Source organism: Melanostigma gelatinosum, assembly GCF_949748355.1.
Source record: "Melanostigma gelatinosum genome assembly, chromosome: 1".
Lineage (NCBI taxonomy): Eukaryota > Metazoa > Chordata > Actinopteri > Perciformes > Zoarcidae > Melanostigma > Melanostigma gelatinosum.
The window spans coordinates 16403736-16430005 of NC_136634.1; the positions used below are offsets into that span (position 1 = coordinate 16403736).

General features: G+C 44.4%; 3 protein-coding genes across 3 annotated transcripts; 1 reads left to right on the forward strand and 2 right to left on the reverse strand.

Annotated features, from left to right (window-relative positions):
* Positions 1-4610: 4610 nt before the first annotated feature.
* On the reverse strand, positions 4611-5407 carry ascl1b (achaete-scute family bHLH transcription factor 1b). Its single transcript, XM_079272128.1, has one exon. It carries the CDS (start codon positions 5280-5282, stop codon positions 4671-4673), a length of 612 nt encoding a protein of 203 aa, XP_079128254.1. The 5' UTR covers positions 5283-5407; the 3' UTR covers positions 4611-4670.
* Positions 5408-10475: 5068 nt separating this feature from the next.
* On the forward strand, positions 10476-14080 carry irf7 (interferon regulatory factor 7). The gene is made up of 10 exons (XM_079277320.1): positions 10476-10606; positions 10864-11017; positions 11468-11639; positions 11734-11834; positions 11931-11982; positions 12097-12213; positions 12327-12532; positions 12712-12913; positions 13042-13157; positions 13243-14080. The coding sequence occupies exons 1-10, from the start codon at positions 10599-10601 to the stop codon at positions 13417-13419; spliced, it is 1305 nt and encodes a 434-aa protein (XP_079133446.1). The 5' UTR covers positions 10476-10598; the 3' UTR covers positions 13420-14080.
* Positions 14081-14292: 212 nt separating this feature from the next.
* Positions 14293-25716, reverse strand: phrf1 (PHD and ring finger domains 1). Its single transcript, XM_079269700.1, has 18 exons — positions 25577-25716; positions 25327-25446; positions 24452-24648; positions 24233-24316; positions 23980-24113; positions 23755-23846; positions 23470-23648; positions 22996-23128; positions 22744-22850; positions 22357-22550; positions 21908-22045; positions 21173-21327; positions 18554-20396; positions 17161-18419; positions 16945-17021; positions 16427-16534; positions 16162-16290; positions 14293-16063 (listed from the first exon to the last, which is right to left on the reverse strand). Exons 1-18 carry the CDS (start codon positions 25662-25664, stop codon positions 15917-15919), a joined length of 5184 nt encoding a protein of 1727 aa, XP_079125826.1. The 5' UTR covers positions 25665-25716; the 3' UTR covers positions 14293-15916.
* Positions 25717-26270: the final 554 nt, after the last annotated feature.

Sequence of the window (26270 nt, forward strand, 5' to 3'; positions counted from 1 at the left end):
CCACCCTACCACACATCCCCAGCTACTCCATCCCTCCACCCTTCAGGCCTGAGCTCGGTTCCTCCTCTGCTGGGTCGTCTGAAGTTTAGGGCCTATTCACACACATACAGAGGTGTCAGTTAAAAGTGCTGAGCTGCACGCATTCAAACGTTCATCTGAAAAGAGAACGGGGTTTTTTTCAGAAAGATAGAAGAAAAACACGAGTCGAATGACTGACTTTTTTGTCAGAAAGTAAGAGTGACTTGGCGGCTGTGGGCAAGGCTCCTATTTAGCAAGACTTTTGATGTGGGGAAGAGTATTTCCAGCACACTGGCCTGACCCTGTGATATTTGTTTGAGAGGGATTATGAAATGAAACACAACAGGCACATTTTGCCACAGAGAACAGACTTATGTTGATGCACATATCCACTCCTTCAACCCAGTGATAAGCATTACAACTCAGTGCATGACTGATTCTAACTGTGGAACATCTTCAGCAGATATTCAGTGCAATGGAAAACTTGCTATAAGGTACATCTCCAACTCTGAATGTAAATATAAATCCCAGGAACTGAACAATTATGAATCTTCGGTATCACAGAAGATATTAGCAATTGCCCTGGTCAGTTCCTGCTGTGCTATATCTTTTAAATTAAAAGCCGACAAGTAAAACTACTCTATGAAGAAGACGCTTGGGCAGCATCCACAGCATGACTCTCTAAATATAGTGAGGAGGAAGGAGACTTGAAGCTTGCAATCTAAAAGGCCGTTATTAACATGGCTCAGAGCCAATGTGACCTGCAGTGACTGACCATAACCTCTATCAGGGAGAAAGCGGAGCATCAGCAGTGGTTAGTGCAAAATACTTTACAAAATCAATAGCCGACAGGTCAGCAGATTTGTCTGAACCAGCTGCACAGCCCTGTGTGTCTACTCCAAAATGGGTTCAGCATGTTTTCTGTCTATGTTAAATATAAACGTGTCTGTGCCTCTGCTTAAACATTAACACCTCTGTAAGCACTGCTCAAGGTTGTGCACCAGCTCTCCATTCATCTACATCACTCGTCTGTCTGTGGTCGTCCCTCCTTTGTCTGAACGGTATTTATCGTATTAGCATCTTCACAGTATTCACAGTGCTCAGAATTTCCCAGAGCAACTATGGGTTTGTGTGTTGTTTATATTATTTGCATTAGTTAGCTACTTTCTGTGAGAAAAGAATATATGGTTTCATCGAGAGACTCTATTCATGTCCACTGCTGTGGTAAACTTAAAGGAATTAAGTTGTTTCATCCGCTAATAAAAGTGTGTATGCCTTAATATTGATTCTACAGTCAAATTAAATGAAATACCTGTAATTGGGAATTATTAAAGCATCAGAGACATAGACATGTGTGATTGTTGTCTTAATTAATGCATAGTAATACAAAATAGTTTTACTCTAGACTGCAGTTCCTGATGGACCTGTTGCTTTGCTGGCAGATGTGGCTCTGAGCTGTGATTGGTGGGTTGTCTACCACTGTGACTGCAGCTATTTCTTCATTTTTAACACCGAAACATTTTGTATTCAAAATAAAAAGCAACCAAAAAGCAATCCACCTCAGCCCCTGCCCAACACATTGGTGCAAGTCATCACAGCTGTAAAATAAACTTCACTTGAAACTCCTTATCTTTGAAAGAATTAAAGTTAAGCCTGTGAATCAAGGTTTTTTTCAGATCAATAGACTAAATTACTACTAACATCAGAACAACTGTAAAAAAAAAAAAAAAACAGTAAACCACTTATATTTTGATGTTGAAATAAATTCATGTTTAGGAATATATATATATATTTGCTGAATGGTAATGCTTCGCATTTAATTTCTAAATGAATCAAGAAGCTGAGATTGTTGTGTTATTAGTGGCAGTTAGACTGTTGTCATGGAAATATTGCCTGCCATTAAAATGATTCATGTTGTGGGACAAACATGGATAAACGTGTTTTGCCCACGGCGTCAAAACATAGCAGCAACGAAGTTTGTACACCAAAACTAGTTCTGCAATACACAATTTACACCAACACACGGGAGGAATGGATGGCCTCTCGTTCATGCAAAATGACTTAAAAGTCCACCGAGCACTCCGATGACTGCATGCAGAGCAACAGATGACCCCTCACCACCCCACTCTTGCCCAGTTTAGCCCAGTTTAGCCCTATTATAATCTAGGTATGTGCGCATTTGGCGTTTCCATGGTGTATGCATACATCATGGCTTTGCGAAGGAAAACGCATGCATAAATGAGCTGCATGTGATTGATTATTCACCATTGGATTACGCCAAAATGAACATCGCCCTTATGTATTGTCAAAGTGAAAATGACAAGATGACATGAATAAATCTATTTTCACCCAGCGCCTCCCTAAATGGCTGAGGAGAAAATTGCATATCCATCTTAGAGGACAGGAGACATGCCCTTATTTTTACTTTGTGCTCTGGCCTCTGCTTGACACTCAGAAACATCATTTCAACCGTATAATAATGGAGCAGCGGGGTATTTTGTGCCATTGATTTTCCTTTTTGAGTCCCGGTGACGTAGGAGGTTATAAAGCAGAGCGTAATTAATGTCATTTATCACTTGTTGGATTGTGTCACAGCCTTCGCCGACGGCGCTCACATCATACGCGAGCCATTGACCAATGGGAGCGCAAGAGCTTTTGTCACCGAGCACAGGCACGTGGCTTACACCTGCAAGCTGCAGTGCGTGTGTGTGTGCGTGCGTGTGCGTGCGTGAGAGAGCACGAGACAGAGAGAGAGACAGAGAGAGAGCGCGAGGTGGAGCGTGTAATGCCTGTGGCACACTTTTAGGTGCAAAAAAACAAACGTCCCAAACATCCTGTTACAGCCTGTTATAACTGCAAGATGTTCTGACGTACCACTAACGCTGATATTATTTTCTCTTTTTGGATTAATGTTGGCTGATGAAATATATTTTAGTTTTTTTAATTTAATATATGTCACGACTATAACACCAGCTTCAATCAGCCTCTCGTTCCACAGAGAGCACCAGGTGAAATTAAACTCGTTATTTCTCGTTCTGCCTCGCTGAATTTGGCATCAGTGTTTAATTACAATAGAAGATCTCCCATAATTGGCATAATGAGGCGCAGAGGCGCACACAATAGTGCTCTGTCTGTGTGGTGTTGTGCTCCCCATTTTGCAGGAGACGGGCTTTTTGGTTTGGCTGTGTGCGCCATGAAAAACACAGTCGGGGATACAACTAGTCTACAACCCCAGGTTTTATTTAGATTGATCTCAATCGGGCAATAAGAATTTTGACCCCTCTCATTGTCTCGCTGACTTTCCCCGGGCCGTATTTCAAAGTGTCTACCCTTGAGAGGCGTGAATTACACCCCCCCCCCCCCCCCCCCCCCCCTCCTCTGCTCCAGGACCCCTGGGCTATTGGGTAAAGGCAGAGTACGCAGAAGAAACAATGCAATGCATGAAACGTAATATTAATCTCCCCGTCCTGAATGCAGACAAAGCGCCGTAGAAGGTGCACGTCTATAATGGTTATTGAGTGCTCACCCAGCTGGGCTATTTTCCCCCGTGTGGCCAAGCAAGGCGGCTAAAGGTCATGCAGGAGCTTTGAATAGAAGAAAAGCTTACTAGTTTGCTCAATTACCGCCACACACCCCTCACACACACACACACACACACACAGACACACACACACACACACACACACACACACACACACACTGAGAACATCAGCTTAAGAACCAAACCACTACAAAAGCATATTATATAAATAGATTCATCTTTATTTATAAAACTCGTTTTACACAAAATATATCTGTTAAAATCGATTATTTACATTTTAGGCGACAGGACACGGAGAACAAGTGCATACATTGATAAAGGTCTCCTTACCACCTATTAAAAGAAAAGGAAAAAATCTGCCACAGGTAGCCTTGATATTGCTTTCCAGTCACACAACTCATACATGCCAACTCACTGCCTCACTGACAGCTGGCTCTCACAACACTGTCAGGAAAAGTGGCAGAGGCTGTTGTTCAAGAACATTGTTTGTTTGACTCATGTACAAAAATATGTCTTCATGTTAAAACAGTTCGCTGTATGATACACTTTGTGTTATGAAAGGGGAGGAAACAATGTACACCACGAAACAGTCTGTCGACGCATCATCTTTGTTTTTGTCTTCCAACGGACGTGGCAGCCGAGGAAGGCAGTCCTGCTCTGATGATGCACTCATCAGACAAGTCCTCTGGAACTGCAGCGCCGTCTCTGCAGAACCTGCTGTGTCACGTCTTAATTGCACTTATTCAAACATAACATCAACAGTTCTTTACTTCACCGCGTCAACGTGACACCGAGTCCAACTCCCTCCTTCGTGTGGGCACTTATAGGCTCCCTCTCTCTCGCGCACACGCTGTCGCTCTCTCTTGCTCTTTCTCTCTCTCTCTCTCTCTCTCTCTCTCTCTCTCTCTCTCTCTCTCTCTCTCTCTCTCTCTCTCTCTCTCTCTCACTCACTATTGCTTTGGCAGCCCGGGCGAGGGAGGGAGGCAACAGATCACTTTCAAGCATCAGAGCGAGACTGATCTGATGCCCTTTACCAAGTCTTTGTCAGCGTTTTCTGAAAGAAAGCAGCTGCTTTTACGCACAGGCGCAGCTGGTTCGGATGCTGTCAGCCTCAGTACCGGTCAAACCAGGTCGTAAAGTCCAACAGCTCCTGCTCCTCGGAGCTCAGAGGCTCATAACTGCCCTCGTCCGATGAGTAGGTGGAGTGAGGCGACTCTGGGTCGGCGGAGTAGCTGTTGGAGAGTGTCGGGGATGGCAACCCGGACTGGAAAGCAGCAGACACCGCGTCATGTTCGTCCAGAAGTTGCTGTAAAGCCCTGATGTACTCCACCGCGGACCGCAGGGTCTCCACTTTGCTCATCTTCTTGTTGGCGGCGCCGTTCGGCACGTGCTGTCGCAGCGTCTGGAAACCCATGTTGACTTGCTTGACCCGGTTCCTCTCTCTTTCGTTCCGCCGGGCCACGGCCACAGGCTGCTGCTGAGGGATGGAGTAGCCGAGGCCGTTGAAGCTCAGGCGCCGCTTGCAGCGCAGGAGCTCGGGCGAGCTGGAGCGCTGTCTCTTCAGCACCTTGGTTTTACTTTGGAAGCCGGCCGCGTTGTCGTTGGGGTGCGCGGCGGGGGCAGTGCAGTCCTGGGCCGGGGCGTGCAGGCTGATGCTGGCGTGCCTTTCAGTAAATCCAAAGGTGAATGCAGTCTGCGTGGTGGTGATGGTTGTCGTTTCCATCTCGCTGACAGTTCTTCCGAAGTGATGGATGCAGAGAGCGAGTGCAGCCTCTAACAGTGGGACAAGAAGAGGCGGAAGGGTTTGGCAGTATACAGCTCTCGTGTCCTTCGCGTGGGGACCGTGTGGCTAACTCTAGTCCAAGTCTCTCTTGACTGCTTACTCCACGAGCCGATCTGACCCAAACTTTGGCAGCACTCCTCTTTTTCAACACGCGCCCCAACACACACCCCACCCACCCCCCCTTTTTTTGGGAGACGCACGCTTCGTCGCGAGGCCCCGCCCCCGCTGTGTGATTCTTCTGCACGCCGACTCCCCCGGTCCAGGCGCGTGGCTCCGGGAGCTCAATAAACAATCCCGAGCTTTCACTGCGCCGGGAGCACGCGCTGAGCTCATTTACATTCCAATGTCCCTAACTTGAAGGCCCATTGGTCGATTCAAACGGCCTGCAACCGTGCAAAGAGAAAGAAAGGCGGAAAAAAAAGACAGAGACAGGAGGGAAAAAAGAAGAGAAAATAAAAAAGTGAATGGTTTGGTTCTTTGAAATGCCTTTTGAATTTGACAATGTACCCCTGGCAAGTCTTCAAATTATCAGTCCCCCCCCCCCGGCCATCTTTCTCCTCCAGCTCTTTACAACACAAATACCAAGGACGCTCTCCCGTGTATCTAGGCTACAGCTTTACAGAGCTAAATAAATTGCAAGCGTGTCTCTGAGCACAATAATTGGCAATTATAAAGCTCGCAAGGACGCGATAAATGTAAAAGTAAACACTTTTTATGACGTGTAGGCGTCCGAAAGCCCATGTTACCGTTACATCTCAACTCAGTGCTCTGGGTCCACTTTGTTGTCACTTGTTTGACGGGTGGACAGTCTTATTAAATTCAATACAACTCCCATCTGAATGCAACATTTTTTTCTTTTTTTTATTAGTGTTATATGCGAAAACCACAACGTTTGGTAAAAAGCCAAACCCAACTCAAAGTACACGTGCACGAATGCGGTATTTCAGCACCACATTTGACTGGACAGTTAAAGAACGGCTTCGTCATCCGCCAAGTTTCGCCTTTCTGTCGACCTAAGTCCCAGTATTTGTTTCAAACTGATTTGGCTTTATTCAGCATTGTCAAACGACCTTTGAAATACGCTTCGTACATGACAAAGTCTCCTTACCAGCAGATTCTAGCAGCGAAGAAGTATGGGTGATGAAGAGACCGTTACCCATATAATAAAAGTGGGACACTTGCGGCCTCTGGCGGCAAAACATGAACTAGGAACTACGCCAACAAGACAACATACCATCATTTACCAAAAAGTCCAAAAAGCGAGAAAACACTTTCACAATCAGAAAACCCATAGTCCACAACAAGATGTATCAATTATTGACAAAACTGAATTGACAAAACTTTTAACTGAATAATACTGGATAAATCAGAGTAAATACTGAATTCATAATTCATTTAGCCTTCTTTTCCAAGCTTTTAAGTGATAGTGAGCAAAGTTACACCCGTCAATATTAAACAGTCACTCCAATGTTTGATCATCTGTACACTCTGAGAGACACTATTAAATCTAATTTGGGTCTTGACAAGACATTTTCAAAGCATTTTTCTTCAAACTTGAATTAAATCTTTTATTAAATTCAAAATTACAACACAAAGACTGTGACCATGTTATACGCAGTCAACATATGACCAAGAAGCTCTGCAGAGAACATCTCCAATCATTATCATCATCTTTTTCTATCTTAATGGCTGTGTGTGTGTGTGTGTGTGTGTGTGTGTGTGTGTGTGTGTGTGTGTGTGTGTGTGTGTGTGTGTGTGTGTGTGTGTGTGTGTGTGTGTGTGTGTGTGTGTGGTACTATTATTCAACTTTGCAGTAATATAGACTTGCATTGACCTGCTGTGTGCTGTTGCTTGCTTGTGCTTTACATTGTAATCCACACTTTCAAACTCTTATAATTTCCCCTTTCGCTCACCTCTCTGCCCGGCCGACAGCAGAGGGCGCTGAGTGAAAATAAAAGTGAAAACCCTGTGTTGCGCACGAGCTCATTCAGCACAGGTTAATTGTTTAAAGAGCCTCTGTACCTTGAAATGGCACCTCCCCTGACACTACATCTGAACCAGTGCCTAATAAACCTGTCAATGTCATAATAATATGTGCTATGATAACTTGTGATAAAGGCTTTGTTGTGCTTTCATGTAACAATTATTAGGAACATTTCTGAACCAAAATGACTGACTGTAAAATGAATTTGTGGCAATATCAAGAAAAACTGTCAATTTCAGTTGTGGATGTGTTGGAACCGGCAGAGAAGGATTCACTTCCTGAAATGGTGGTTTTTATGGGTATCAAACATTGTGAAATTCAAAACAGACGTTTTGCAACAAAACTCCTGAGTATAGGAGAAATGTATCAGTCAAAGGTCATTGGACCATTAGGAGGACAGCAACCCAAAACACACGAAGCCCTCAGAAATGGTTCGCCACAACATGGTGGAAGTGTTTTCAGTTCGCCAACAATGAGTCATGGACAGTCTGGGGAGATGTGAAGTATAAAGTTGGCCAAACCAATCTGGAATGGGATGAACAAACAATTGTGTGCATACTAAATTCATGTTACATTAAATAATAGTCACACATATTTAGAAATACATACATACTGTACATATATATGTATAATACAATACAATAACATTTGATGTATGGTCAAATTCCTATTCTATTGTTTTTCTCTCAGTCTAGCCTCCTCACAGAAATACACACACACACACACAAAAACAATGCCTCAAGTCAACAGTGCCTCATATACAACACACACAGGTGATAGAGAGCGATAAGGGTAAAGTGTGTGCATCCTTCTGTGTGCCAGCGCTACAGAGACAGGGAGATAGATAGCAAGATAAAGAGAGAGAGAGACATGGAAGAGGGGAGACAATTGAAAATCCAGCTAATTTCCCAGTACATCAAACATGTAACAATAATTGTGCCTGCATAATATCAGTTCCTCATCCGAAGAATCATGTATACGCGCGTCTGTGCTGGCAAAACAAGGGCCTGACATCTCACTCGCAACTCACTGTGGCGTCATACAACGAGACTGGAAAATGTGCTCAGATCAGAACAGTGGACCTTTCTGTCACATGATCGGCCACAAAATATTCAATATTTCCGTTTACAGAACAACACACTTATGATATTGATTTTGCATTGTGAATACAAGTGTAAAATAGGATGTGAGCCATCTATGTGGTCTTTCAATAACTGAGCTGTCCTTCCTGAGAGGCCTGGGCCTTCTAAAAGGACTAAGCAGTATTTCCAACGAGCAGGAAAAGGGAAGTGCTCCATTAGAATATGTATCGCTTCTCTATTCCGACACATGTGTACTAGGCTGTATCCGTGTTATATTTCTTAAACCAGTGGCAGATATAAGCGTTATGATGCCTTAGTTCATCACTAACGCAGTCTGCGGTCAGGACACGGCCAGACAATATAAAGAAATCTTCCCTAGAAGCAAGTAAAGAGAAGGCTTAGCATGCACACTAATGCAACACACAGCACCTGGCCTTCTGTACTGTGTTTGTGAGTAAAATATTGGATAAGAAAGAAAATAAATAATTCCCAGTTGTACTTTTCTTATGCAGTGAAGTTAGAAAACGCTGATGCTAGAAAGGATGAATCGTAGAATTGTAGTGTTCTTTAGTAATGTACTGTGGATCAAAATGTATGTCATGGAAACAAGGGAGTCCCCCACTGCACTCTCACTCACTGTCTGGTTATTAATATTCTGTCTCATTCAAACACATGACACAACCGCACACCTGCAGGAGTCTTACTCTGAAAGTACCACATTACACTTGAATACACTGCACATTTGTTACAAGCTACAGTCCACTCCCCGGTGGATTCCTTTGTCTAGATTCACCGGAACAGGGCTGGTTTCACGCGTCGCTATTTAGGTGAGCAATACCTCTCCAAAAGCAGCCTGCAGGTCAGAGCAAGTGGTGCTAAACGCCTCTGTGTATTAAGTGACACGTCACCTGAAATGAAACTACTTGCAAAACATTTGGTGGATCTTAAATCTTATCATCACAGCTCTATGAAAATGCACTGGCATGTTGTAAGGTGGCACAGCATTTGAAATATCTGGTGCACTATTTTATAATCTATGTCAGTTATGACGTCATCATTTAGCATGACATGGGCTATACCTACGGAAAAGGATTAGGGCCATATGGGGAAAAAAGGGATGGTGTCCACTCAAGGGCTCTTTGGTTGAGCTTGGCCTGATTTTGGGTAGGCTCGTGCACCAGCCGGTGAGCTAAGTGCAGACTCGATGTTACTGTGCATGTATTGTACCCCAATGATGTGAGGCGTGACATCTCCTCTTTTAAGTCTCCTTGGATTGAGGACTCATTCCTGCAGCACGCTATACTAGTTGCAGACTGCAGAAGTAGAGCAGCTGTGTCTAGAAGTCTTTGGGTCCATTTCCTAATGAACCTAAACAATCATGAGGAGTATTAGCCCACCTAGCTCCGGCGTGGTTTCCAGTTGGTATCACTCAAAAACAAGGTTAAGTACAGAAAGAACCAAAAGCAATTTACTTATTTGATGATTTCATATATTAGTTATAATCTTAAACACGGGACGGGCAACATTATGAACAAATATCCTTGTAGTGTCCCTCTGGCCCGAGAATGTAGGTCACACAAACACACCTGAGGTCCCAGCAGCATTGCACCAACAATTACCGCTTCGTCACTTCGTACTTTATGTAGCGTTTGTGTTGAGAAACAGTGTTGCACGTTGTAGCTGACATTTCCACCTTCCATAGCCTATTTTACCGTATAGCTTCAATACGATTGATTTCCCCTATAGGGTTAAACATTGCACGTGAAGCTCGACTTCAAACAGTAGTGGGCGAAAAACATTAATTTGGGAGGTAAAATGATGAAACGTGGTGACGCAAGAAAATAGATTAACAGGAAAAACTTCTTTCACTTTCGATCGCTAAAGACAGCAATTCCACTTTTCCAACCACGTCTCCACATCCGGTCTGCAGAGGGTGTGTTTGATTTCCCTACCGTGAGCTCGCTTAGTAACTGGTTAACGCTCCTCGGGGGCGGTAACGTCTCGCTTCTCCGAGAACCAAATTCACCCTCGCGTTCCTCGGAAATGCCGAAAGAGTTGTGCCCTCCCCCCCCTGGGGGAGGAGACGAAGAAGCCTCAAACGGTGACACTGATGTTGCTGCTATAACTTCAGCAAAGGTGCAACGAGGATCCACATCAACAGCTCCGTCAGAGCAGCACATCTACTGAGAAATGCAAAGGTAGGGCGACAAACACACTCGCCTATGTAGGATAGTATCATTGTGTGTCTTACTTTGGTTTGTTGTGAGTGGATTACATCATGAAGTCGTCCGTTCCCTGTGAAACCTGCTGTGTAGATTCATTAAAATTCCTTTTGTATAATTTGCTGAATACGTCTAGTGTGTGCATGTCGAGGATTACAGTGTGCTGTGGGTAGTTTATTTCCTTTTAACTGTCGGAACATTGAAACTGACTGACTGTCATGTTTACCGCTCAGCCCTCCCAAGCCTCAGTTTGCCAGCTGGCTCATAGAGCAGGTGGGGACGGGCCAGTACACGGGCCTCCGCTATGAGAGCCAAAACAAGTTCAGAGTCCCCTGGAAGCACAACTCCAGGAAGGACTGCAATGATGAAGACAGTAAAATATTCCGGGTAGGTTCAACTGCCTCTATTAAACTCCACTGCTGTACTGGTTGATTGCTTTGTTGACATCTGTCTGACACAACTGTAGTAATACTGTGTGTTTTTTTTTAAGTATGATATTGTGCCATAACAAGTTCCTCATACGCAGCTTTTGAAGAAAGTGACGGACATGTCATTGGAGATTCCTTCGTGTCATTCCTGGCACACAGTGCTTCATTAAGTATGGCAGGTGATGACAGGAGCATTTATAGCATAGCAGTTATAAGTGGCACTTTCACTCCCCCTGAGTCAAAGTGGAAGCACAGTATCAGTACCACAGTGGAAGTGGTTAGAAGAACTCTATTACAGTTTGAGAGTGCTAGCAGATGCCTGTACGGCGTCTTTTCTTTAATGGCAGGACATCCCCTTTTTGTGCACATGTGGACTGCAGAGTGTATTTAAACTTCTCCTGGTTCACAGGCATGGGCGGTAGCGAGTGGAAAAATCAACGAGTTCCCCAACGACAAGGCCAGGTGGAAAACCAACTTCCGATGCGCTCTGAACAACCTCTCCGTGCGCTTCAAGATGGCGAGGGACAATTCCAAGAATTCGGACGACCCTCATAAAATCTATGAGATTATCAACACCGAGTGTAAGGCGATGGTCACTGAAACCGAGCCGTCTACTTCCACCGTGTTTTTGAAGTTGAACGCAAATGAAAGTGCGTCTGCTTTCTTTGTCTGCAGACAACTATGAAAGTCCGCCAACACAAGACTCCCAGGAGGATTCTGTCATGACTCCAGATATCCACAACTCCCCCATCGAGTACTTCCCCTCAGGAAACGAGGTGCCGTATTGCCTAGAGCGCACTTTCACTTCTCTGTTAATTGGTTTCATATCACAAAGATTTTTATGCTTTATGCCTTCTTTTTCCTCCAAACAGCATAATCTACTGAACAATTTCATGGCCTTGGACCTTGGCATCCAGACATCAGGTACAGTGTCTTATGCAAAGGGAAATACCATAAACATTATCGCACAACATCCTCGCTACCTGTTTATAATGAGGTTGAATGTTCTTTAATCTGCTTTTTATTGCCTTTTAATAGAGGAGCAGCTGTGGGCAGAAGACTATGGTCAGCACAACCCGGCTGTCCCTGAAAGCTACCCTGTGGCCGCTGAGAACCACCCACAGCCTTTACCAGATCAGCCTTCTTACTGTGAGGGTACGTTCAGCCAAATCAAATCAAATTCCTTTCTTGAAACGCTCCACTAGAAAGAAATGTTTCCAATCGATTACCTGTAAATAAGTGATCATGTTTTTGTTGTTGTTTTACAGTGAATCCTCCACCAGTGCTAAGTTCACCTCTGCAGCAGCCAAGTATATATGACCTGGAGATCTCCATCCACTACAGGAAAAGGGAAATGCTAAAGGTCACATTGACCACCGCCCTTCTCCAGCTCCACTACCAGCAGGAGGCCCCGGGGCCCAATGTCCATCATATCTGCTTTCCCTCAACAGACAGCCTGCTGGACCACAAACAGGTACATGATCAGCTGGACATTTTGTGTGCCCTAATTTAAGAAAAACCCTTCATAAACTACTGAATTTAAAAAAACACCTTTCAGCAGTTTTAGAGACAATACACTGCTGTACAGCCAAGTGTGCCAAAGCTTCTTTTTTAATGTCAAAGTTTTTCTAATCACAACTTTCTGCACAACAGGTTGAGTTTACCAACCGCATCCTTGACAGCATCCAGAGGGGTCTGTTCCTGGAGGTACGGGACACTGGTATCTATGCCTGGAGGCAGGACAGGTGCCACGTGTTTGCCAGCACCAGTGACCCCAGTGTGGCTCACCCAGACCCAAGCAAGCTGCCCCTGAACACCATGGTGGAGCTCCTCAGCTTTGAGAAGTATGTAAATGGTAGGTGTGGATCTCTTGCTCATTTGAACACAATTCTGACTTGTTACATATCATTTTTTACTGTTACATTTAATGTGCAGACAACATAACTTTGCACTGTGAAAGTAATGAATTGGGTTGTGTTTCAGAACTGAAGCAGTTTAAAGAGAACAACGGCGGCTCTCCCGATTACACCATCAACATGTGCTTTGGAGAGAAGTTTCCTGACGGAAAGCCTTTGGAGAAGAAGCTCATCGTAGTCAAGGTTAGTATTTGAGATGGTCTCCCTTCAGGTGTGCATTTTTTTTAAGAGCTCTAAAATGTATCAATGTGTCACTTTGTCCATGTAGGTGGTCCCTTTGATCTGTCGACACTTTCATGAGATGGCCCAGATGGAAGGGGCTTCGTCTCTACACAGCGCTAACGTCAGCCTACAGATCTCAAACAGCCTCTATGATCTCATCAGCTCTGTCTTCAGTCTGCCGATGCTTGAAGAGCCAGCACGGGCTGCTGCACCTCAGTCCTGAAACGGTATCTCTCACACTCGCCCCCGATGGGGACGATTTCAACCACCTATTGGGCCACACCGTTCTCTTTCTCAAAGCTTTGCTAAAAAGTAGCCAGACTGACGACCTGTTGCATACTGGGCCGTTGTTTGTCCACCCTCCTTCCTCGGATTATCTCCTGTTGACATTAGTCACAAACTTTAGGCTAAACGCTGACATTTGTATCACTACATAAGTAGAAATGAACTCCTCCACTAAGGGTAAGTGGGTTAGGGGTCTTACTCAACTCAAAGGCCAATGGCCTTGCCTTAGAATATGTCATAACTGTAAATGTCAAATCATCTCTTGGTAAAATGTATGGTTCAATTGATGTATGCAAATGATGGTAAATCCTGTGGTAAAACGTATGTTTTGGTTTTTTGGTCACATATTTATGAGCCTGTAAAATGAAAGTAAAGCTAAATATTGTTTGCGGAACTTTTTTTTTATAAGTAATGCAGTCATTGACTGCGATCTAATCTAGATAGATAGATAGATAGATAGATATTCTCCATGTTTGTGGTGAATTGTTTTTGCACTTCAGAACTTGTTAGCCGTTTTTTATACTCTGCTGGTCATTTTTGCACTTTTCAAACTGAATAAACCGAACTGGCATGATTCTCCAATTCCAATAAACTGTTTAACCTCGAATGTGGTCTCGGATCATTGCCGCTGTGCCGCTGTGCGCGACTCCAGCATGCTGGGAAGTGAAACATAGATCACTTTAAAACCATTTTAGAGTATAATCGTATCATTGTCTTCTTAAACATGACATGAAAAGCATGACAAGGACAGAATATGAGCAAATGTATTAAACTGAGAGGAAACCCCGTTTATCATCAGTGATTTATTATCATTTGTTTCCCCTCTTAGGAACACCGGGCCTGTCTGGTCAAATGAAAAAGTAAAATACATTCAGATAAACACGAGCACCTGTTTTTGTAGTTTCCTACTACTCCTCTTCATAAAGTCGGATTAAACGTAACAACAGAGCACAAGGGAAGTCCAACCACCGATCTAATCCATTGTTACAGTCGGCACACAAACTACAGACAACAAACCGGCGGACATGTTTCTCCTGAACATTTGTGATCAAGAAAGCGATGCAGTAAAGCAGATCGCCGAGAGTTCGCTTTAAGACAACGGAAACGCAGTCATAATTAGGCTGTGATGAAGTACTGCAGGTGAGCACCCAAAAGATTCCCGACTAAAGGGCGTGCGTTTATTTCCATCACGTCAACCGTGGAAAATGCTGCAAGTAGTGAGATGTTCCGTTTTTATGCTATTTAGACGATATGTTGAGCTCACAAAACCAGGATATTGTGCGATTAAAATTAGCTGAATAATTGATATACATTAAATACAAAATAAACAAAATGAATTTGCTTGTGTACATGAGAGCACCAGGTAAGACAGTGACACAATATGTACATTTGCAAGATAATCGGGACTGCAGGAAGTCGGTATTATTCCCCTCTTCACTCCAAAATAAAATGCATACTAGCTACTGTATTCTAGAGCTGTAGTCTCCATTGTTTAAATACAGAATGCCCAGAAACAAATTGAATCAGTTTTTTTTGGAGGAAATGTTGCATCATTATTATTGTCATTATGTATTTATCTCTTACAACAAGATATTCCTTGGTTCATTTGAGCAATGTGTTGAAAAAACAGATAACGATGAGATTGAAAGGTTTGTTGTGAACACAGGAAGAGGAGGCCGTCACTTCACACTGCTGAGCAGTCGTGGCCTGCAGTATGCTGGACCACATTTAGCTCAATAGCCATATCATCAGAAATGTGGAAGACTGATAACGGAGGCTTTAAAATACAAAACGCAAGCCAACCATCTCCATAAACTTCTCCACAAATCATTTGTCATTCGCAGCAGGCAGCATGTCAGAACACAGATGAAAGGAACATATAAGTGGATATATCAAATCTATATTATTTACAACCAAATCTAAAATTGTTCAATTATTCTACTGATAAATGTTCTACAAAAATTGCATAACAGTGCTGTTCCTTTACGAGACGAACGTCTTAAATATGCATACTTTTCATACCTCTTCTTAACAAAAAAAAAAAGTCTTGCCACTGATAAATACCCCTTCACCCCCACAACAAAACAAAACAACAGCCACATGAAAGTGAAAGGCCACGCTGCATCCTCCCAGTGGACAGAACTACCTGATGCATCACTGCATGGGAGGGGCTTCGAGGTTTGCCTCTTTAAGGCACAACCTCAAAGGTCTCCCATGAAGTGTGTGAGCTGTACGACACAAGGAGACCCGTTCTTGGCAGTGGCGGTCCGAGAACAAGAGATCATCAGGTGCAGCTCAAGTGATCAACAGAAAGAAGGTTTGTCCTCAAAGTTCAGTCAAGCTTTGAGCAAATGTTAGTCAACCGGTTGGAAGTAAACCATATGGACACGTGTTAGCAGTGGCTGTAGCTGTCCTTGCCATTATTGTTTGCCTCCTCATGGGCTGTCAGAGGTTCCCTCAGCCTCCTGTCCTAAGTCCTCTCCTCTCTTGTGTTTCCTAGCATGTTTGTATTTGTCCACGTATGCCTTGACCAGATTGCCCACCTTCACTGGGTTGATCTCCCCACTCTTGCTGTGGCAGACCTGATGACCAGGAACACAAGGTCATTTACACGTCAATTCAACTGATGGAATGCCCGAGTTAATTAGTATTCAGGCTTTAAAGTTGTTTTTGTACCCACCTTCTGGACGGCTTTGCGTACAATCTCTTTGTATTCGTCCTTGTCGATGTCTCTCCTCTGGTAGAAAGGCTTGATGGCGAGCTTCACCTCTTCTATGGCTCTCTCCTGCATGTGCAGCTTCTTCAAATACTGATGGCAGGAGCAACACATCAGACATGTCACGATCGTTTCCACACATATTAGCAATGCTATTAAGTAGTAGGAGTTATGTATTTACAAGACTCCGACAGTTCAAAGCCTAAACATTGAAAAAGACCAGGTTCACCTGGTCTTTCCTCGCCACATCCCCTTCCTCTCCTTCAGATGTCGAGGAGGAAGTAAGCGGACCAGCAGCAGCCCTCTTGGAGGGGTGACTGACTGCTCCAGTGCTTTCCTGTTAAAGTATTATATGGATGAAAAGAGAACGACTATTTCAAATTGTGTGGTAATAAAAAGTCAGGAAATTGTGAAAAATGGCCATTATATTTTCCCACAATCCATTGGCGATGTATCCAAATAATAATTGTTTTATATTTCAGTCCAAGATGTTACATAGACTTGGTAAGGATGAATGTGTGATCAGATCAAACAGTTTGGATTTCCATGGAATGGCTTTTTCTTTCGTTTAGTCTGAAAACACTTCAGTATCAGTATTAGTTTCGACCACATGACTCCAGACAGAGAATACATTTGACTTCTTCTAGACAAACACTGCCCCCCTCTGGTCATTTAACCACAGTAAACGCTGCATGTCTACAAACACCAGCTGGGTTAACCCTGCAGAAACATCTGCCTCCGTCCTACCTGACCGGATGTCTGGACTGTTGAAGATGGTCTGCGAGCTCCTTCCTGCTTCAGCTTCAACTTATACAGAGAAAGCTCTACGCAAGACAAAATTCAGAAAACATGCACATGAAGTTATCCATGTGTTGTCAATGATCTGGAATCACTTTTTTTACATCTCAACTCTTAGTTTCAGTTTTGTGAGCAGCTGTGGAGCAATCAAGCAGCAACACTTACTGCTTGCGGATTTCTTTGGTTGAGGCCCCTCAGGCTCCTGTATATTCCAGGTAACCCTCTTGACTTGAGTCTTGGATTTGGCTCCCACTACAGTCGATACGCATTCGTTCCTCTCCTCTTCTTCTTCTGCCTCCGTCTCTTGTTTGACGGATGCGCCGCTTCCCTCTGGGCGCTCAGACTTCACGTAGTCCAGGTTGTCCAGCATTACGTCGACATTAAAGTCGTCATCGGAGTCTGAGGGTTGCTGAACTTCCTGCTTTACGGGGACAGTCGACCCGAAGGTGTCCGGTGGTTCTCTGGAGGGCATTGACTCTGGGTGAGACTGAGAGGCTGAATCCTGGAGACTGTCTGCTGCACCGGGTGTAGAAAATGAGGTGGCAGAGTTAAAGTGGCATAATTCTGGGGAACGTGGCTCGGATTTAATATTGGGGATTTCAAAGGTCTCCGTCTTGATTTCAAACGTCTCGGTCTTGATTTCAAACGTCTCAGTCTTGACTTCAAACGTCTCGGTCTTGATTTCAAACGTCTCGGTCTTGACTTCAAACGACTCGGTCTTGACTTCAAACGACTCGGTCTTGATGGAGTCATCTTCGTTTCCCTCATCTATGCTTTTGGCTTCCATTGAAGAATAAATGGCAGTTTCTTCTTTCTTAATTTGTTTCGTAAGAGACAGAGAATCTTCAAACATATCAAGAGATGGTTGGTTTTCTGTCTTCACTTCTTTTTCAATCTTCATCTCTTTCACCATTTCTGCTGGTGTGGCCTGGCTGTGTGCCATGAGGTCTTTGCCTTTCTTTCTAAGTTCAGAGGAGGCAATCTTCCGTTTATTCACCGTGGCAGCTTTGGCCTCTTTCAGGGAGCTTCGATCAATATCCTTCTCTTTTTTCTTGCCCTGCAACAGTTTTGTGTCTCTAGAGGACGAAACACAGGACCCTGAAGTCTTCTGAAAACTCTTCGATGACGATCCTTCTTCTTTCCTTTTCTCTCTTGAGCTGGATCTAGACCCGTTTCTCATCTTGTCCTTTGACCGGGACTCCACCTCGTCTCTGGAGGAGCGAGACGGTGGTTGCACTTGTGTGTGGTCTTTCATCCTTTCCCTGGATCTGGATCTGGATTTAGAGCGAGACCGGCCATGTGTCTTGTCCGTTGACACCCGTCTTCTATCGCAGTCTCTCTCTCTGCCGTCATATCTCTCCTTGCTCCTTCGCTTCGGCTTCTTCCTCGTTGAACGCTCTTTGCTGCTAGAGCTGGAACCAGACCTGAAAGTAATGACCGACAAAACCCTTAACTGAAGAAAACTACTTGGTCCTCATTAAAAAAAGGTCTCGACAACAAACAGACAGTTGCTAAACAGTTGATAGCAGGAATATTGGAAGTAGGATTACATATTTACCTAGATCGCCTCCCGTCTTTGGACAGGGACCGCAGTCTCTTTCCGCGAGTCTTATCTGGGGAATTGCCCCGAGAGCTTTCTGAAGTGGACTGTGGCCTCCTCGTCCTCTCTCTGGAGCTCGACCGCCTTGAGGTCCTCCCTCTGTCCTTCTCCTTCCGTTGGCCTCCCTGGCCTGAGGCACGATGCTCTCCTCTCCCGTCTCTGTCCGTCTCTGAACTGCTACAGCGTTTCTCCTTTGAAGCCTGGGAGGTCTTCTTCTTCTTATGGCCCAAATCTTTTGACGCGGGAGAGGATTTGGAATCCGATTTAGATTTTGGCCTTTGCCTCTTGTTGGTGGGGGCGGAGCTAGATGCTAATGAATTGTTCTTACAGTCAGGGGGAGCACTGTTGCTAGTTTCAACACTCCGTCCACTCTCCTCCTCTAGAGTCTCTCTCTCCGTTTTTGAAAGATCCAGACTGTGTTGAACAGCTGGTGTGTCGTCTGCTTTCTCTGACTTCACACTTTTAAAGCTGTGACCAAACCGTTCATCTTCCCCTGTTTTAACTAACCCTGGCTCGTTCTTAACTTGGCAAGTGGCAAATAATGAGGTTTGTTTCTCAGTGTTAGTGTCCATTAATCTAGATTCTTTTTCTACCATGACCGTTTCCTCTGAGCATCTGACCTTCTGTGATGTGGTTTCCTGAGCGCCATCTCTCCTTGGTTCTTCCTGTGAGACCTCGATCTCCTGCGTTTCAGCTTTCACAGTAACCAGGTCCTTCTGGCTTTTTACGAGACCCTTTTTGTTGCCTAAACTAGGAGGCTTCCCCTCAAGTGTGGCATGTCGGGCGCTACCACGCAGGCTTGTGCTCTCAGCTTCGTCGTCTGAGCTGCTAGACTCCGACAGAGTGGGATCAAAGGGATCATAGATACTATTACTGTCTTCTTCCTTACTGACCAGCATACGCGACGCCAGGAGCATCTGTTTATCCCTGTGCAGCTGTCTCTTTTTTACATCATCTTCCTTTTTACTCCGAGGTGTCTGCATACTGCCTCCAGCAGCGGAGGACGAAGGGCTGCTCAGCTGCCTTGACTGCCAGGAGTTCCCACTGGAGTTGATGCGGAAGCTCACTGCTGACGAAGAGGAGGAAGACTGGGAATAACGTGGTTGGCTAGCAGAAGAGCCCATAGGGGACGAAGAAGAGGAGAATGAGTTGGAGAAGGTCGAGGACGAGCCGGCTCCGGCAGGCCTTTGCCTCGGAGCCTCACCGTCAGCCCGGCCCTTTTTCTGGTCTACGCTTTGCTGCCTTCCCTTGTCCCCAGCAAAGCTGTTCATGCCCGTCTCTGGAACACGGTGACCATTACTACTGCTGCCACCTTGACCAGTGCCATTATGTGCGATACCACCGCACTCCCTTTTTATTTTTGGTATCCTCGGAAGCACCGACACATCTACCCACATGGGCTTTGTAGGGGCCTTTTTAGAGTGGGACTGCGATGAGGCCCCTCCCTTGCTCTTGGAGCTGGAGTCGAGCGTGGGGTGGGTGGACGAGGAGGGGCTGGGGTCTCTCACTCCACTGGCTCTCCAGTGACCAGGGGGGGGTGGCTGCAGCCTTGGATGACCTCTGGGTGGTAAGTCAGAATGGGGGGATGGATGGATGTGGCTGGCTGAGCAGGGCAAACGAGAGGAGCTCTGGGAGAGAGGTCTGGTCACAGACCTGTGGGAGGATCCTGGTAGGTCTCCGGTGGGGTGGAGAGACGGAGAACTGTCTCCTTGGTTCGGTGACATCACCGGGCTGATCTGGGTGCTGGCGTCTCCTGAGCTACTGCTTATGCTGCAGCTTGGATTCAACGCAGATGGCATCACTGTAACACAAACAATTTACAAAAGATAAAACACACTTAAAGAGCGGAAGGATGACGCTTTTTTTGCTTTGCTCGACAGATTACACTGATTTACACAATGTGCACTGTGATTATTTAGACTAACACATGACAGTGTTGGGGGAAACCAGGAAATGGTTACAGCAACAGTCAGCTGAGAGTGAGTGAGGAATAACTCATTCCACATGCGTGTCGTCAGAGTGAAGAGAGTATAAATTTTGATATTGACTAACTTGATCTACATTTTACATAAAGCACTCAGGTAATAAAAAAAAAGATTATTTCCCCCCATTATTCACCAATTCATGCATACACACGTGAACTATTTGGAGATAGTAACAATCACAAAGGCAACAACAAATGTCATTGATTTACAAAACATAAACAAGACACAAATGAGTAACAGGAGACAGCATATGAAAAATTAGAAAAGGTAGTAACTAAATGAAATGAAAAAGAGAGAAGCAATGAATAAGCGAGGGGTGCCGTGTTTGGATTCATTTCAGGCGAGCTTTGCAGGATGGGTTGGTTTAGTATTATTAGCTCTATAAGTTAATTTGAAGTTGTTTGATATTCAAAAGCTGGATATTTAAAAAATAACAATTATTTTGAAAAGAAGAGGATGTCAGATCTCTTGTCCTCCGTTAGTCTCACAAACCAAAGTGTCTTCAATCCAACAGCTAAAAGACATTGAATTTAATCTTCCTGGTTAGATTTTGTGTTTACACACACACACACACACACACACACACACTTACTTGGCTTTATAGCTTTAAGGGAACCATCCCGGTTAATAACGATATCAGAGCTGTCCATCAAGAGGACACTCTGTCCCGATAGGATGCTGCCCAGGAGGTCGGGCACAGGAGCCGCCTCCACAGCCCCCTCTGATTGGTGCACATTCATACCTCTCCTGGTAAAGCAAAGAAAACTTTTGATTAGATCGAGCATATTTCTTTCGTGTCCATTTAGCTTGATGAGACAGACAAGACACCTCACATGTCACATTTACAAGTAACTATGATTTGTAACTTCATCCACATTAGCAGTGTTTGGAATTGTTGTTTAATAATTAAAGTTTTTAATCTGCTCATTATTTGTGGTTCTTATCTTAACTGATTACATTTGGTTTTTTATTTAAAAGAAAAAACGATACATGCCAAAGCATAATAAACCACCTTTACATTCAGCAGATTTAGACTGCCATAAACTGATGTGTCATAAAAAGCAAGAGACTTTGTGAGAAATATCTCTAATCAAGTGATGCACATTGCTTACAATCATTTCGACCAATCAACGTTGGGTGATTTCTGGATCATTGCAGCTCATGTTGAGGGCATTAAACAACCTTGTATCCCTATACCGTGCTACAGTAAAGTCTTGGTCATACTAGGGGATTGATAAGCATTAACATGTTACTCAGTTAGCTATAAATATGGAACGTTCCCGATCAGAACCGGTTCTGGATAACCAACCCTTACACCTCCTGTTACCTGGACAGGCTTGCAGTGACCGGTCGAGCTACAGGCTGGTGAGAGCGGAGAGCGGAGCGAGAGATCCCTCGTCTCTTGGCCTCCAGCAGCGATGTAACGCGGGCCTGCTGTTCTCCCTCCTCACTGCTCAAATCAACACTGTAAGGCACAATTATTTCATAATTAACACTGTATATGCTCAGCTACATACAAACACAAAACAGAGAAATATACACAATCCACACACGTGCTATACCTATATAGGTGATAGCATTTTACACCACAAAATAATAAGAAAAAGCTTGGTGCAAAGGACTGACTGTGCTAAGGAGTCAGGACCACTAGACCAGTATGTGAGTGGCTCTAGCAACCCTCTCTATTCATTACATGCTTATTATACAATATTAAAAACATAAGATATCTGAATTTGGTATTTGGGTCAGCACTGCAATATGCACAAGTCTTCTTACCGCTCCACGAATGGATCCAGGTCGAATGGATCTCCATAGATGGAGAGGGATGCTGCACCTATGTCGGCACGCATGCTGCTCAGCGTTTGCTCTGACGGCCGATACACGGTAGGAAGCGAGGAGCTCTTCTTGTCCTTTGCAATTTTGAGAATATTAGCAATACGGCTTCGAGGAGTGGCTGCCTTCTTCAACATCTAGCGGGAAAACATAGGTAGTGTTTATCCAGAGGGAAAAGCATCGTACAACTACGAGATCAATAAAATGATTCTTCATAGGAAGCAATTATGATAAATAATCGCAATTCATTATTCACGGTTTACATTCTGTGTTGGATTCATCGAGTGAAACATTTAAAACCAAATCATGTGGATCTCAAGACTGACTCACCAGCTTTCTTCTGGATTTAGTCCGTCTCACTTTCCGTCTCCTCCTCTTGACTCCTGTACCGCTTTTGGCAGAAGACGTCTTCCTTCTTCTCACCTTTCTGCGCCTCCCTGTACAGTCGATCACAAACATCAGGATTTTGGCCTCACAGCCATCTCTTGCTTTTCCTTCCACTACATCTGTTCATGTTGTGTGCATGTGATTACGTTAACTCTATCAGAAAGCCGTTGCGAATTTGGATTTGCGCTAACTTACCGGTCTTACGCCTGCTGCTAGAAGGGACGCGAGGTGTTAAGTCCCGTATGTACACGGCCGTGTTGAGCCCAGACACCACAGCATTAATAGTGTCATCCAGCCAATTGGACTGAACCAGATACGTGGGAGCCAACTAGGAAGATGAAGTTTGCATTACTCCACACGTTCGCTTTCACAAACCATTGCTGCCTCAACGCAACTCCCAAAACACATGCATTTCAATCACCAATCAAACGCAACAAATGTCAAAACCGCATGCCTCCATTTCTGCTGTCAGCAGCACGACAGTACATTTACCCAAACGCACAACTCAATGAGTCATGAATGCCATCAGTAACTACATCTACACAACAACAAACCTTGCGGAACATCAGGACATTTCTGCGAGATTCAGCCTGCATATATATATATACACGCTGTGGAAGTTAAGTTAGAAAGTAAGCCAAGACTGAAGCGTCACGCCTCATGCCAAACCTGGGACGTGCGTGCCTGTGTGATACGATGTCGGTTGACATTAGCTCGAACCCTCTCACTCTGCTGAGTTCGGGCGATGGCTCTGGTGGGACCTGCAGCACCGGACTGGGGACGACTGGTGGCAGGGCGGGCAGTAGACGGCAGGCTCTCTGTATCACTCACTTCTTCAGCGGAACCCCCTGAGACAAAAAGATTGAAACGACTGACTCGTAAAAAAAAAAAAAAACAAGTCCAAAATATTGTTTGAGGACGTTTTTCGAATGGCGAATAACTTAAAAGGCGTACTTGAGTGACGATTGCTGGCTTCACACTCAGGGCAGAACCATTCCTCCACTGGAACAGAGTCCAGAGGTGGCGTGAGACACTCCATGTGATACCTATGGAACAAAAAGGCATAACTAATTTCTCTGACGATAAGAAATCTAACAAAAGGCTGTAATAAAGGCTGAATAAAAGCGGACTTTCAGAACAATAAGACAGGGTTATTTAGGTTATTAATATCCATCTCACCCAGAATCGCAGCCATCGCAGAGCAAGAGACGGTCCTCCCGGTCACTGCCCCCACAGACCTCACAGCTGGTCTGCTCCAGGTCCAGATCTATTACTTCTTCGAGCCCCTCCTTCACAGGCTTTTGTACTGTGATCTAAAAAGGAAGCAGACATCACAAAACCCACGTAAACACTCAGCCCACACAACGTATATAGCTTAAACTGGTTCAACAAATGTTCCACAAGTTATGCTACCAAGACTGAACGCACTCACCATTTTCTTCACTTTGCCTCCATAACATTTTCTTAGGTAAATGCTGTTGAAGGCAATACGGTCTACGGGACACGAGTTTGCATTCTAAACAGCAGAGAACAAAAAACGTTATTGAGCTTCCTCTACAACAGATGCGTCTTAACTGCAGAGTATTTACTGTTAATCAAATGATACGAGGTGCTTTCTCCTCGGGCTCATACCACATTACGTGAGACCCACCTTGGCCCATGCAAGGATGCAGTCAAGACAGAAGTAGTGCTCGCAGCTCTCGGGCGTTGCAACAGGCTGGCTGCTGAATGAGTTCAGGCAGATGGGACACTTTTCCGCATCCTCATCCGAGCTCATCCCTGTGAGATCAACAGAGGTTCCCCCGAAAGCTCCATCCTCAGCCTTAGCATCTCCCTCCTCGTCCTCATCTGATGAAAGTCGGTAGAAATCTAATGTGAATGTACTCAACATACTACACTGAAAGAGGTTATTTCAGCAAAAAGTAACACAAAACTCAAAGTAGTGGGCAAATACTGATATACTTCACGCCATACGTGTGTAGTATATTGCAGAAGCTTATTTTTCCTAATTCAACGCCACAAGCAAAACCAAAAGGCTTTTTACGTTTGGTGTGGCAATTTATCATAATGTTCTTTGAGATATAACTTGAATCGCTTAAACCTAAACCGTGGCGGTTTAGAGGTGGAGGAAGTACCGGCACCTCGCACAGAGAAACCCAGGCGCAATGAGCCTGAACCCAAACATTGAGTAAAGTTAGCCTGAGCATCCCAAAGCTAGGGAAAAAAAGAGTCTGGAGCCACAGCGAGGAGTTAGAAAAGACAGAAAGTGTGTGTTAACTAGTGGGCAACCTATTCTTTCATGTATACAGTTGAATGGTTTTAACAAAAGTCATGAAGTCAAAGCAGCTGGTCATCGACGACGAAAATCAACCACTACACATTACAGAAAATCAATAACGCGTGGGTTGAATCTACAAATTTGAGACTTTAGTGTTTTGTAATTACAAAAACCTTAATCAGTGAAACAAGTTGAGCAAAGACTAATAAGACTATATGATGATCTTGTAAAAAGTCTGTCACTCTTACCATCCTCCTCCTCCTCCTCCTCGTCATCATCATCCTCTCCATCTAGATGACCCTCCTGTTCTTCCTCACCACTGTCAGATTCTCCCTCCTCAGACTCCTCTTCACCACTGTCCGAGTCATCTAAGAGGAACACAAATGCACGAGGTGTTAAAAACGTTTGGGTATGTTTGGCACTGTACTCTGAAGTACAAATGTGCTCATGGTTTAATCAGCTCATTGTCTTAAACATAAACATGTTACACAAAGCTACCTGAGATGGCCCACTGCGCCGCCCTTTTTCCTTTGCTCTGGGACGCGCTGCGGTTGATCAGCTCATCTTGGCTGTCATCTTCATCCATGGCTGACCATCAGAAAAACGGCCCAACAACTTCTGACAGCTTTGCTTTAAGAGGAATCCTTCAAAGATGGACCAGAATTGCAGACAGTGTTTGCATAACAGAAAATGTCTGGATTATTCTTGTGTACAAAATGTTCAACGATTATCACACGATTGGGTTTGATAGATTCTCATTAGGATTTAAGTGTGAAGGTTGCATGTAGCCTAAGCCAGTCTACTCACTGCTTATTAATGGGCAGGAGATGAAGGAAAGATATTCCACCACAATGACAAGCTGATGTGTTTCCCCGAGCCCTTGAGCAGTGAGGGGAAATGATCATCAAACATGTGCTTACTAGTACAGCCAAAGATATTATTACTAACCACGAGTGACACTTGGGAGCTCCTGTGTAGCTCAGAAACTTTTTTCAGAAAGTTTTAAATTACACGGATTTTGCAACTGATTTGTATTGTTTGAAGACAAATGGGAACTAGTCACCTAACAGCAGCTCGTTGGCTAGCATCAACCTGCAGATTATGCTACATTTGTAAACAAAGAAGAAAGCACAGCACCAAACGGATCGTTTCGTCTATGCCTCGGATAAACTGCACATGCAGTGTGCATGTA